Raw genomic sequence first — 13,670 nt, forward strand, 5'->3', positions numbered from 1 at the left:
CTAATAGCATCAGCCCCTCACCCAGGATAGCCACACACCCCCACGGGGTGAGGGTCCCTGCTGGGGGGCTTGGCCAGCCTGCCAACAGTCATCAGCCCTTAAGCCAGACTGCCTAGGGACCACAGGAGGACCCTCCACCCTGAAGTGGGTGTGGCCAGCCTGAAAATGGCCCTCAGCCCCTCACCCAGGCTGGCCAGGCACCCCAGGGCGGACCCCCACCCTGATCTAGAACACCCTTCAGGGCAAACCAACCAGCCCCCACCCATGCACCAGGCCTCTGTCCTATATAATAACAGGGTAATATGCAAATTGACCCTAACAGCAGAACGACTGGGAATCACTGGTCACTATGACACACACTGACCACCAGGGGGCAGACACTCAATGCAGGAGCTGCCCCCTGGTGGTCAGTGCACTCCCACATGGGGAGCTCTGCTCAGCCACAAGCCAGGCTGCCAGCTGCCAGTACAGTAGTGGTGGTGGGAGCCTCTCCTGCCTCCTCAGCAGCGCTAAGGATGTCCGACTACAGCTTAGGCCTGGTTCCCGCTGGCAAGTGGACATCCCCCGAGGGCTGCCGGGCTGCCAGAGGGATGTCTGACTGCCAATTTAGGCTCAATCCCCCGGGGAGCGGGCCTAAGCCAGTAGGTGGTCATTCCCCAAGGGGTCCCAGACTGCGAGAGGGCACAGGCCGGGCTGAGGGACCCTCCCGAGTGCACAAATTTTTGTGCACCAGGCCTCTATTGTGTATATATATATATATATATATATATATATATCCTACCTTACTATGAACACACAATTGTACTATGCAACATTTAACTCCCAAGAACCTCAAATCACAAATTAGTCGATCAAACTTTTAGCTGTGCCTTGTTTTATGAAGATTAACTGTTACTAATTAATTTTCAAGAGCACCAAATCAAGGTGGGCCTAAAAGGCATTTTCTAGAGTAGAGTCATACCAGTCATCTATCATGGCTCACAAATATATCAGAAGGAGAAGTTCTGCTTCCCCACATGATTTGCATTTTCAAGATTAGTTTAAGAACCAGGTATACTGTTAATCTTATAGGCTAGCCTTCACATAGAGTAAATTATCAAGAGTACCATAGTACGTTTCTTTGTAATGATTCAGTGTAGATCTACCTAAAACATACTGATTAACAGGGGGATCACTATAATTTTAGTGAGGGTTGCAGCAATTTTACAATATTTACAATGGGCACTATTCACATTGGATTTATTCTAAGTGCAATCTTATGGTATTATTTGATTCCATAACATTGGTTTTAGTTGACATTAATTATAATGAACAAGTGGATAAATTTATCTATACATAATTGAAAGTTTTCCATTCTTGCTCTTGAATAACAATTTGAATAAAAGTAGAGTTTTCCCCCTAACCGGTTTGGTTCAGTGGATAGAGTGTCGGCCTGTGGACTGAAGCGTCCCAGGTTCAATTCCGGTCAAGGGCATGTACCTTGGTTGCAGGCACATACCCAGTAGGGAGTGTGCAGGAGGGAGCTGATGGATGTTTCTCTCTAATCGATTTTTCTAACTCTCTATCTCTCTCCCTTCCTCTCTGTAAAATATCAATAAAATATATTTTTTTAAAAAGTAGAGATTTCCCGTCTTATTTTTTTTTAAATATATTTTTATTGATTTTTTACAGAGAGGAAGGGAGAGATAGAGAGTCAGAAACATCGATGAGAGAGAAACATCGACCAGCCGCCTCCTGCACATCCCCTACCGGGGATGTGCCCGCAACCCAGGTACATGCCCTTGACCGGAATCGAACCTGGGACCCTTCAGTCCGCAGGCTGACGCTCTATCCACTGAGCCAAACCGGTTTCGGCCCGTATTATTTTAACAACAACAAGAACTGCCCTTTTGCTCATTTGGCTTATGAAGATTCATGGAAATCACTCTGCCTTGCAGGAGTTTACATGACAGGGAAGGAACTTCGCCAGTGTATGCTACCAAAGGCAGCAGCTTTGTCTGAAAAACTCAAAGTATTCCAAGAATTTCTTCTGCCCAGACATCCTCCTGTTTTTCATGAGTGGTTTCTGAGAACATTCCCTGATCCAACATCATGGTAAATTACCAAGATTATAATACATTATTATGGTTGGATATAAAGAAGTATTTTAAGTTTATGTTACCTGATATGCATGAGGATATTTGATAGGTATTTTCTTTAGGTACAGTAGCAGATCAGCATATTGCCGTTCCACCGCAGTTATGTCAATGGTTGGTTATATCCTGGGCCTTGGAGATCGTCATGGTGAAAACATTCTCTTTGATTCTTTGACTGGTGAATGTGTACATGTGGATTTCAACTGTCTCTTCAATAAGGTATATGATATGACTTACTCTAGGTCAGTGGTCGGCAAACTCATTAGTCAACAGAGCCAAATATCAACAGTACAACAATTGATATTTCTTTTGAGAGCCAAATTTTTTAAACTTAAACTATATAGGTAGGTACATTGTTATTAACTTAATTAGGGTACTCCTAAGGCTTAGGAAGAGCCACACTCAAGGGGCCAAAGAGCCGCATGTGGCTCGTGAGCCACAGTTTGCCGACCACGGCTCTAGGTAATTGTATGTTTTCTATTAATTTTCTTTCTTCAACAGCTGTTCTTCCTAGATGTACCCATTGGTAGCAGTTATAGTCACAGTTGAGTCTCATATCCCATAGCCATTAGTAAAGCAATCTAGGATGGAGAGAACTCAGAAGCGTAATATAATAAAACTAGCCCTGAACTTAAGTCTGAAAACACAGGTTCAAGTTCTGATTCAATTAGTTCTTAGTTATATGAACATGGACAGAGCAGTTCATTTTACTGAGACTCACTTTTAGAGAAATAGTAGTTTAATGTGATGGTTTCCAAACATGTCAGCATATCAGAATCATCTAAGACGTGTTTTTTGTTTTGTTTGTTTTAAATATCTTTTTTCACTGATTTTTTTAGAGAGAGAAATAGAAACATCAATGAGAGAGAAACATTGATCAGCTGTCTCCTGCATGGTCCCTACTGGGGATTAAGCCCACAACTGGGCATGTGCCCTGATCAAACTGGTGACCTCTTGGTGCATGGGCCTACACTCAACCATTCAGCCACACTACCCTGGATAAGAGGTTGTTGTTGTTTTTCTTAATGCAGATATCTAGGAAACATCCCAGGAAGTTCATATTCTGTAGGTCTAGAGTAGGGCCTGGGAATTAATTAAGGTAGTTGGACTCTCCCTAAGGCCTCCTCCAATTTTCCAATGTTAGGATCTTGGAAAGCAGACTAGTAGTTAGACCACTTTTTTCTTCATCCTCATTCTCTATTGATTGCCTTCTGCTGTCACAGGAAAACAAGAAATGTCACAGGCCAAATTGAGAACAAATCAAAGATAAACCACTGGTATATGTTAAATCATACAAGAGAGGAATTTAGGGAAACTGGAGGGATGAAAAATTCCTAGGAAGGCTCATTAAAGAATGGCAAAAAATAAATGAACTGGACTACATTCCATTCCATGTTGCATTTCCTTCTAATGCTTGGCTATATCTTTTTCCCTACTCCTTTAAAATCAAAGTTTTAAAGCAGTGGTTCTCAACCTGTGTGTCGCAACCCCTTTGGGGGTCGAACGACCCTTTCACAGGGGTCGCCTAAGACCATCGGAAAACACATTTATAATTACATATTGTTTTTGTGATTAATCACTATGCTTTAATTATGTTTAGTTTGTAACAGTGAAATTGGGGGTCACCACAACATGAGGAACTGTATTAAAGGGTCGCAGCATTAGGAAGGTTGAGAACCACTGTTTTAAAGAAAAGAAGAAATATATGACAATACATGTAAGTACTTTATATTATTCAAGAAAGACATTAAGGATGTTGATACAACATAAAATATTGAATGCATAAAAAATTCTCTTTAATGCTGTTTACCACAGTAATTCAATAAAAGGTGAGTCCGTCCATCCTCTAGTTCTTACCCAAGGGGTTGCATTTAAATTCCCCAAAAAGCAAAGGTAGAGTCATAGTCATATAGATCATTTGTGATATAGGCTCTAACATAGTTACAAATATAAATATTTTGACCGTATGTTTGCTTTTTGCTAAATGAGTCTAGACATGAAGTTCTAAATTTTTTGCATAAAGATTTAAAAATTCTAACATTGTTGCTTTTTAATAATGTTTTAAGGGAGAAACCTTTGAAGTTCCAGAAATTGTTCCATTTCGCCTGACTCATAATATGGTTAATGGAATGGGTCCTATGGGAACAGAAGGTCTTTTTCGAAGAGCTTGTGAAGTTACCATGAGGCTGATGAGAGATCAGAGAGAGCCTTTAATGAGGTAATCACTTATATTTTGTAAACAATTTACAGTAAGTTTGAATGGAATTATTGGTTCCTAAGTATGCTTTCTTTATATAGAAGCCACTTTGCATTGGTTGAAGTAGATTTTTTTTAAATCTTTATGTAATTTACATACCATAAAATTTACATTTCATAAAATTCACTCTTTTAAAGGGTATTCTACCGTGGTTTTTAGTATATTCACAAAATTGTGCAACCATCACTGCTTAATATAAAACAACCATCACTGCTATCTAGTTATAAAACATTTTCATTACCCCCAAAAGAAATAGTAACAATCATTCCCCATCTCTTCTCTCTCACCATCCCTTGGCAACCACTACTATACTTTCTGTCTCTATGGATTTGCCTATTCTGGACACTTCATATATAAATGGGATCATACAACATGTAGCCTTCTGTGTCTGTTTTCTTTCACTTAGCATAATGTTTTTAAGGTTTATCCATGCTGTAGCATGTATCAATATTTCATTCTTTTTTATTGCCAAATAATATTACATTGTATGGATACATTTTTTTCATTCATTCATGAGTTAATGGACATTTGGATTGTCTGCACTTTTTGGCTATTGTGAATGGTGTGGCTATGAACTTTTGGGTATAAGTTTTATGTAGATATAGTTATTTAATACTTTTGGATATACCTTGGAGTAGAATTGCTGAGTCATATGTTAACTCCAAGTTTAACATTTTGAGGAACTTTCAAATTTTTTCAAAGCAGCTGTAATACTTTATAATCCTACTAGGAATGTCTAAGATCTCCAATTTCTCCACACCCTTACCAACACTTGTGATTGTATGTATTTTTAATTTTACCTGTCCTAGTGGGTGTGAAGTTGTATCTCATTGTGGATTTTTTTTTTAAAATTAACTAGACATTAAATTATTGACTTTTCCTAGATGTGAACAGTTTTGTGATTATGTTGTAAAGGGCCCTTATCTTGGACAGATGCATTCTTAAATATTTATAGAAGAAATAACCAGATGCTCAAGGTTTGTTTCAAAAAGAAAAACACATACAGGAGTGGGTAGAACAGTTGTGGGTAATTGGTGGTCAGATATGGGTGGGTACACAGGGTTCACTATACTATTCTGAGGACTATTGCCATATATTTGAAATTCTTCCTATTTCAAGAGTGTAAAAGACCTGTCAGGAGTCTGACTTCCCACTCTCCCCCTTCTGATCCAACCCCACAGATGGAGGAACACTAATGTCTGAGTCGTCTAACCTCCCCACAAAACCAGTGTCAAGATGTACATGCTTTAATGGGGTGGATGGGGGGTTCCCATCTGCAGTGTCATGCTGAATGGCTCAGCTTGAGGCCCTTGAATATTCAGTGAAGGATGATCTGAGCTTAGGCCAACGTGCTCAAGTGCACGATTCAGCCATGTTTGTGCTTGCATTTGATGTTGCTCAGCTGGTACATGTTGCTGCATGCCTTACCCTGGCTTGGCTGTGTGATGAGGAGTCCCTAGGTGTTGGGGAGCCCCAACCAGGCCTGGGCATAGAGCCACCTGACATCAAGTATTGTTACTGACCTACTGACAGCACACAACAGGCAACAACTTGGGGATTTGCCCAAGAGAGCCATGTCTAGCTGCTGGTCACGCTGCCCCCCACATCTCATAGAGTTTAATTTGCATTTCCCTAGTGACCAACGATGAGGACTATCCGTTGATGTGTGTTTGTTTGGGATTTTTTTTTGTTGTTTTTTTTTTTTGGTCAGTTGTATATCTTCTTTGGACAAATGTCTATTCAAATCGCATTTTTAATGGGATTATTTATATTTTTGTTGAGTTATAAGAGTTCTTTATATAAGTAGATAACTAGCCCCTTATGAGATACGATTTGCAAATATTTTCTCTGATATATGGGTTGTCTTTTTCCTTTCTTGATGATGCCCTTTGAAGCATAAAAGTTTTTACTTTTGATAAATTCCAATTTGTCTGTTATTGTTGTTATTTGTGCTTTTGATGTCTTATTTAAGAACCTATTGCATAATCCCAAGTTATGAAGAGTTATACCTATGTTTTCTTCTGTTTTATAGTCTTAGCTCATATTTCAATCCTTGATCATTTTCAGTTATTGTTTTCTATTTAGTATCAGGTAGGGGTTCATATTTATTTTTTTGAATATGCATATCTAGTCCCAGCACCATTTTTAAAAAGGATTATTTTTTCTCCATTTAATTTTCTTGGCAATTTTGTTGAAAATCAGTTGCCCATATATAGAAGAGTTTATTTCTAGATTCTCAGTTTTATTCCATTTATCTTTATTTCTAACCTATGCTAACACACACTGTCTTCATCACTGTAGGTTTGTGGTAAGTTTTGAAATCAGGAAGTGTGATTGGGTCCAACTATTATTTCTTTTTCAAGATTGTTTGGCTCTCCCGGCCTGCATAGCTCTGTGGTTGAGCATCATTGACCTATGAACCTGGAGTTCAATTCCTGGTCAAGACACATGCCGGGGTTGTGGGCTTGAACCCCAGTGGGGGGCATGCAGGAGCTAGCCAATCAGTGATTCTCTCTCATCGATGTTTCTAGCTCTCTCTTCCTTCCCTTTCCTCTCTGAAATCAATAATATGTGTGTGTATATATATATATATATATATATATATACACACACACACACACACACACATATATAATACACACACACACACACACATATACTTTTTAAAAGACTGTTTGGCTATTGTGGGTCCCTTGCATTTCCATATGAATTTTGTCAATTTTTGCAAGAAAACAACCTGGATTTTATAGGAATGGCATTGAATCTATAAATCAATTTGAGGAGTATTGCCATCTTAACAATATTAAGTTTCCTGACCCATGAATGTGGAATTTTCCCCCCATTTATTTATCTTTAATTTCTTTCAATGTTTTGTAGTTTTTAGTTTGCAACTTTTCTATTTAACTTTTGAAAATATGTGTTTCTAAATACCTTATTCCTTTTAATCCTATTCCAAAAGGAATTTTCTTAATTTTTTGATTGCTAGTGTATATAACTGATATTTGTATATTGATCTTATATCCTACAACCTTGCTGAACTTGTTTATTACTTTTAAGAGTTATTTTTGTAGATATCTTAAAATTTTCTCTCTACAAAAACATGTCATCTGAAAATAAAGTTTTATTTCTTCCTTTCCAATCTTAATGCCTTTTCTTTTTCTTGCCTAATTGCCCTAGCTAGATCAGTGTTGAATAGACATGGAAAGAATTCTGCATTCTTGTATTGTTCCTGATGTTAGGGCTAAAGGAGTCCATCTTTCACCATTAGATATTATGTTAGCTGCAGGAAATACAGTTAACCCTTGAACAACATGGCAGTTAGGGGCACCAATACCCTTGCACAGTGGAAAGTCTTCATATAACTTTTGACTCCCCCCAAACTTAACTACTAATAGCCTATTGTTGACTGGAAGCCTTACTGGATGACATAAATAGTCAGTTAACATATTTTGTATGTTATATGTATTCTATGCTGTATTCTTACAATAAAGTAAACCAGAGAGAAGAAAATGTTACTAAGAAAATCATAAGGAAGAGAAAATTTATAGTAGTGTACATAATTATTGTAAAAAGTCCTCATATAAGTGGACCTATATAGTTCAAACCCATATTGTTCAAGGGTCAACTAGTTTGTAAAAAGGGCTTATAAAGTTCATTTATTCACTTTTTAATATAAAAGCTGTCTACCAGACATTACCCTATATAATAAAAGCGTAATATGCAAATCAACTGAACGGTGAAACAAATGGTCGCTATGATGTGCTCTGACCACCAGGAGGCAGACGCTCAGTGCAGGAGCTGCCCCTTGGTGGTCAGTGTGCTCCCACAGGGGGAGCGCTGCTCAGCCAGAAGCTGGGCTCACTGCTCTGCTCGTGAGCGCAGCGGTGGTGGTGGGAGCCTTCCCCACCTCCACTGCAGGAAGGCGGTAACGAGCAAGGGGTCCCATACTGGGAGAGCCCCAGACTGTGAGAGAGATGTCTGACTGCTGGCTTAGGCCTGATCCCTGGACATCACCTGAGGAGTCCTGGACTGTGAGAGGGCGCAGGCCAGGCTGAGCGCCACCCCGTGCCCTGCCCCGCCCCCCCCCCCCCCCCCCCCAGTGTATAAATCTCGTGCACTGGGCCTGTAGTGGTAGAATACATGGGTTAGTTAGAGAAAGGCAAAAGCAAGTTCTCTGAAAGAAGAAGTATAACATCCTGTGAAACACTTAACTAGGAGCTTCTATACTAGTCTAAAATAAGTCAGGAAATAACTTCTAGAGGAAGTAGTTGAGACCTTAAAGATAAATAGAATTGGCCACGCAAAAGGGAAGAGAGTCTTCTGAGAGAAAGAAATATCAATGGTATTGAAGGCATGGCTTGCTTGAGAAATGCAATACTGTATTCTAGAGGGTAGAGTAGACTTTAAGTACTTTATTCCTAGGAGGTGGTGTGAGCAGAGCTACATTATGAACGGTCCACATGAGTTCGGTTTACACATTTAAACTTTGCCCTGAGAACAATCAGAAGTCATTGGAGGGTTTTAAGAAGAAAATAAAAAAAGAAGAAGAAATGATATAATCAGATTTGCACTGTAGAAAAATTACAGTTCCAGTTTGGGTTAGAGGCCAGAAAACTAGTTAGAGGACTCTTGCAGTACCCCAGGCAAATACTGGCTGAAGTAGTGACAGTCAAGACTGAGATTAAGTAGAGAGATTCTAAAGAGATTTAAAAAGTAGGATTAGGTGTTTAGAGGAAGTGGGGAAGGCAAGGGACAGTGGATGAATGGTATTACTCTTTACTGATTTGAGGATACAGGAGAAATAGTTTGGGGAAGAATCATGAGTTTTGTTTTGAAAATATTGAATTTGAGATGCCTATAAGATATCTAAGTGGGTTTTTCCCGTAGGTAATTGGATTTGACATCTAGAGCACAATAGAAAAATCTGAGCTGGGTCTGTTTATATGGTAGCTATAGATACTTTATGGTCATTGTGGAGACATGGCAGGGGATAAAATTCACTCATTCAATAAATATTCATTAAACAGTTTACAGTATGCATTCAGAGATGGCACACAGACCATTTTACTGTACTACAAGAACACCTCTGACCCTCCTCTATCTTGTCTCTCCCCCCCTCTACTTACCTTTCCTCCTCTCATCCCAAAACAATAATTTCACATATTTTACTGAAATAGGAATAATGTGTATTATGAGTATTACCATTAGTTTCTCATCTTTCACTTACTTTGCACCTAAGTATTTTCTTCATTAAGATTTCTTTTACAAAGATAACATTGTATTATTACTTACAATGTTATCTTTCCATTTTAGTGTCTTAAAGACTTTTCTACATGATCCTCTTGTGGAATGGAGTAAACCGGTAAAAGGGCATTCCAAAGCACTACTGAATGAAACTGGGGAAGTTGTTAACGAAAAGGTTAGTAGAAGGTATAGCTTGATGTAAGCTTATATTGTATATCTCTACAAATGAGAACTGATTCTAAATACTATCAGTGACTGACCATTGAATACTCTGAAATCTAGTACTCTAGTATGCCAATGCCCTACGTTTTCTTTATTATCTTTAGTAATGTTAACATTATTATCATTTGTATAATACAAGCAGAGTTGAGGACACACTTGTTTAAACCATAGACAATTTGTAATTATGAGATAGAGTGGGGAATACCTGAACACAAATTGTGTGGACTTACAGAGCAGCAGATCTCAGCTTTAATATTTTAATTGCTCTAATTTTACATTAATCATAAGTATAGAAGTACTTAATATATAAACTCAGTTGACACTCTACTATAAGTAGAAATAAATTGTCAATAACTGGTAAATTATATCACTGCATTTTTATTGCAAAATATTACTTATTTAAGCACTTAAAAATGGAAAGTGTACAAAGATTAAGACATGGTAAATTGACTAACCATACTGTTGACATGTAACAATACTGTTATAATACAACAGTTAAATTTATGAGTCTACAACAGATGTAGTTAGTAGTTGTTAGATTAACAAGAAACAAAGTTGAAAAGACCATGTTAAAACAAATTTACTGGCACTAATAGGTCAGGACTGTAATAGCAACAAATGTATTCACTCAGCTCCTGAGTATGTCAAGTTTTACAGTACACATTAAAAATTATTTCTTTTATCAACAGTGCAAAACATTTTTTTCACTCCCTACTAATATTCCCTGGTATTTCAAATAGTCCAGAAAAATGTCTAAATAGTTGATCTTGGATCAACATTGCAAGACTTCAAATCAATATCTTTTTATTATACTTGTTTCATTTCTTCTCTCATATTTGCTCTGACAAAAGGGGTAATGATCAATAAAATGGCACTAACATTTGTTAAATAACAAAAAAGGTAGTAATTTCAAATTATCAACATGCTCATGTCATTGAGTCCTTAACTCTTATGATTTTCAACTTTGTCCTTTTAGGCCAAGACCCATGTTCTTGACATTGAGCAGCGACTACAAGGTGTAATCAAGACCCGAAACAGAGTGACAGGGCTGCCCTTATCTATTGAAGGACATGTACATTACCTTATACAAGAAGCTACTGATGAAAACTTACTATGCCAAATGTACCTTGGTTGGACTCCATATATGTGAAATTAAATTACTTCAAAGAATATGTTAATAATCCAAAGTTAACATATTTGGTATTAATCTGTTTTTATCTCTTGAATTCCGAAGTACAATATAAGTTGCTTTATGTTCTCAAAGCAACTGGTATTATTTCTCCCTTTATGTTAACAATATTTAAAATAATATATGTTGTTATTAAGAAATAAACTGCTTTATTACTATCTACTGTGTATTATAACCAGAAATAGCACATCAAATATTCTCATACTCTAAAAATATTTATTTGCAAGAAGCAAGCCAGCCTTATTTCATTTTACACCTTTTATTTTTAAGTACTTGCTAGCATAAGGATTCATTTGGACAACAATAAAAACTGAATATATTATGTGGATAGAACACTGCTAGATTTGTTCACAGAACTTATGTCCCCTGACAGCCTAGTAAAACAGATAGCATAACAAAAATAGCACAACATTATGTTCATGTAACAAAACTTTTTTTTTTTTTACATATATATTTTTTTATTGATTTTAGAGAGTAAGTGAGAGGGAGAGAGAGAGATAGAAACATCAGTGATGAGAGAGCATCATTGATTGGCTGCCTCCTGCATGCCCCATACTGGGGACTGAGCCGGCTCCCTGGGCATGTGCCCTTGATCTGAATGGAACCAGGATCCTTCAGTCCACAGACCAACGTTCTGTCCACTGAGCCAAACAGGCTAGAGCAAAAACTCTTTTTGTGTGTGGTTAAAAGTGTGATATGGAAAAAACATAAGACAAACAAGCATGAATCTGAAAACAATATAAATATTGTGTAATTGTAAAGATGTTCCCATACTGAATGCAGTGGTCTTGGAAGACAGCAATACTTGAAATTTCAAGAGATTTTAAATGTGTTTAAAATTTGTTTTTTCTTGCAGAGGATTTAAAATAGTTTATAGAATTATGAAACAATGAGGTTATTACATTCAAATAAATGGAAAACTTTTTTTATAATAGACTAGAGGCCCAGTGCATGAAATACATAGGGTCCCTGGTTGCTGCTGGCTGGCGCTCCCTTCAGGGCTGTTGGCTGGCCGCCCCCCTTCTTCCTCCTGGAATTCCTGGTGGAGGGGACAATTTGCATATTAGCTTTTATTACATAGGATGATTGCACTTAAGTTCACTTGAGAGAATGCTGCTTTTTTGCAGAGTTGAGATTGATGGGGAAAACAGGATAAGCCCAAAGGTATGAAGGTGAAAACTAAACATAATTTCCAATTGAAGGCCTTATAATTAAGAGTTAAGGAGGAAGCTGGATGGGGGGGTGGAGGGAGTTAGGAATATTTTTTTCAACGAATAACTTGTTAAACAACATTTTAAAAGAAACTGTTGGGTGTGTGTGTGTGTGTGTGTGTGTGTGTCCTTCAAAGAAACGAATTCACTGAACCAAATAAAACTAAACCAAATAAATCACATTATCTTTCCAAATCTGTGTTGAAAAATACTGAGATGAGCCCTGGCGGGTGTGATTACAGCATGGGCCCTTGAATCAAAGGGCCTCAGGTTCCATTATTGGTTAACCCCTAGAGTGCCTGGGAGCGCAATTGCGCTCCTCCTGCCTTTCACCAAAAGTACTAAGTCTGCTTTTATTAGTGATGATAATATTGCTAAATATGTCAAAGATGAAAACAAATGTAGTAAAGGTTTCCTTAAGTTTTTGAATATGTAACTTCATTTACTTGCGATTAATAATTTTTTTCCTAAATTGCTGTAAAATCAGCAAAAATGCCTTGGCAATTTTAGCATAGTTCCTAGGATATTGGTTGGCACTCAAAGGGTTAAGGGCCTGTATCTGGGTTGCAGATTTAAAGGTTTGATTCACCCCCAGCCCAGCGGACAGAGTGACAGCGGGAGGCAATCTCTCTCTCTCATTCCCTCTCCCTCCCTTCCACTCTTAAAAAAAAAAAAGAAATCCTCGGATGAAGATTACAGAAAAAAAATTAAAAATACTGTGATGGCATCCCAGGAGGCTAAAGCCGACAGGACAAAATTCAGGGTCCACCAACATTTTCAGGAAAAACCGCCCGCGCCGCCCACGCTGGGCGCCACGCCAACCTCCGCTCCGCCCGGAGGCCTCCGGGCGGCCGCTCTACCCGACGGCGGCCACTCTATGGTCGGGCGGGCGGTGTGTTGTCATCAGCCGAGCGACGGCGGCGGCGGCGGCCCCGGCGGGCGTTCGGTTTCGGTTTGGCCCTCAGTGAGGTTGTGTTGAAGTGGAGATGGGAGTCCCCAAGTTTTACCGGTGGATCTCGGAGCGGTACCCCTGCCTCAGCGAAGTGGTGAAAGAGCATCAGGTGGGTGAGTCGGCCGCGGCTCTCTCCGCCGCCCACTCGCCGTCGGCCGGCTGTGGGCTCGGGAAGGAGGGCTCCGGAGGTATGGGGACCCCGTGGCCGAGGGGGCGAGCAGGGGCGGTCGTGACGGCGGGCGGACCTGCGCGCTGCCCACTCAGTCTCCGGCCGGCTCTGGGGGCGTCTTCCTGCCGCAGCGGTGGGAGCTCCCCCGGCCGCGAGCCCCAGAACGAGCCCCTGGGGCCTCCCGAGCCCGGAAAACACCCCGCGCTGCCGGCGCCGCCCCACCGGAACCGTGCTCACCCCGAGAGAGCCCCCGCCCCATGCCTGAATCTGGCACTGCGGAACCACTTTCCT

The 13,670-nt window shown here is 39.5% G+C and overlaps 2 protein-coding genes across 3 annotated transcripts in view; both read left to right on the forward strand.

Moving 5' to 3' along the window:
- ATR (ATR checkpoint kinase) overlaps window positions 1–12,431 on the forward strand; it is a 199,601-nt gene extending 187,170 nt beyond the window's left edge. The window contains exons 43-47 of the mRNA XM_081086154.1: window positions 1,938–2,094; window positions 2,201–2,354; window positions 4,202–4,353; window positions 9,706–9,811; window positions 10,835–12,431. Coding sequence (XP_080942280.1) covers window positions 1,938–2,094; window positions 2,201–2,354; window positions 4,202–4,353; window positions 9,706–9,811; window positions 10,835–11,008 — 743 coding nt within the window. The 3' untranslated portion in view covers window positions 11,009–12,431. The remainder of the gene's footprint in view (window positions 1–1,937; window positions 2,095–2,200; window positions 2,355–4,201; window positions 4,354–9,705; window positions 9,812–10,834) is intronic.
- A 736-nt stretch (window positions 12,432–13,167) lies between these two features.
- Window positions 13,168–13,670, forward strand: part of XRN1 (5'-3' exoribonuclease 1) — a 196,022-nt gene continuing 195,519 nt past the window's right edge. For both annotated transcript variants that reach the window (XM_081086155.1, XM_081086156.1), the window contains exon 1: window positions 13,168–13,319. In XM_081086155.1, the coding sequence (XP_080942281.1) occupies window positions 13,245–13,319 (75 nt within the window). In that variant the 5' untranslated portion in view covers window positions 13,168–13,244. The remainder of the gene's footprint in view (window positions 13,320–13,670) is intronic.

The sequence above is a fragment of the Myotis nattereri genome (assembly GCF_964212035.1).
Source record: "Myotis nattereri genome assembly, chromosome: 3".
Taxonomy (NCBI): domain Eukaryota; kingdom Metazoa; phylum Chordata; class Mammalia; order Chiroptera; family Vespertilionidae; genus Myotis; species Myotis nattereri.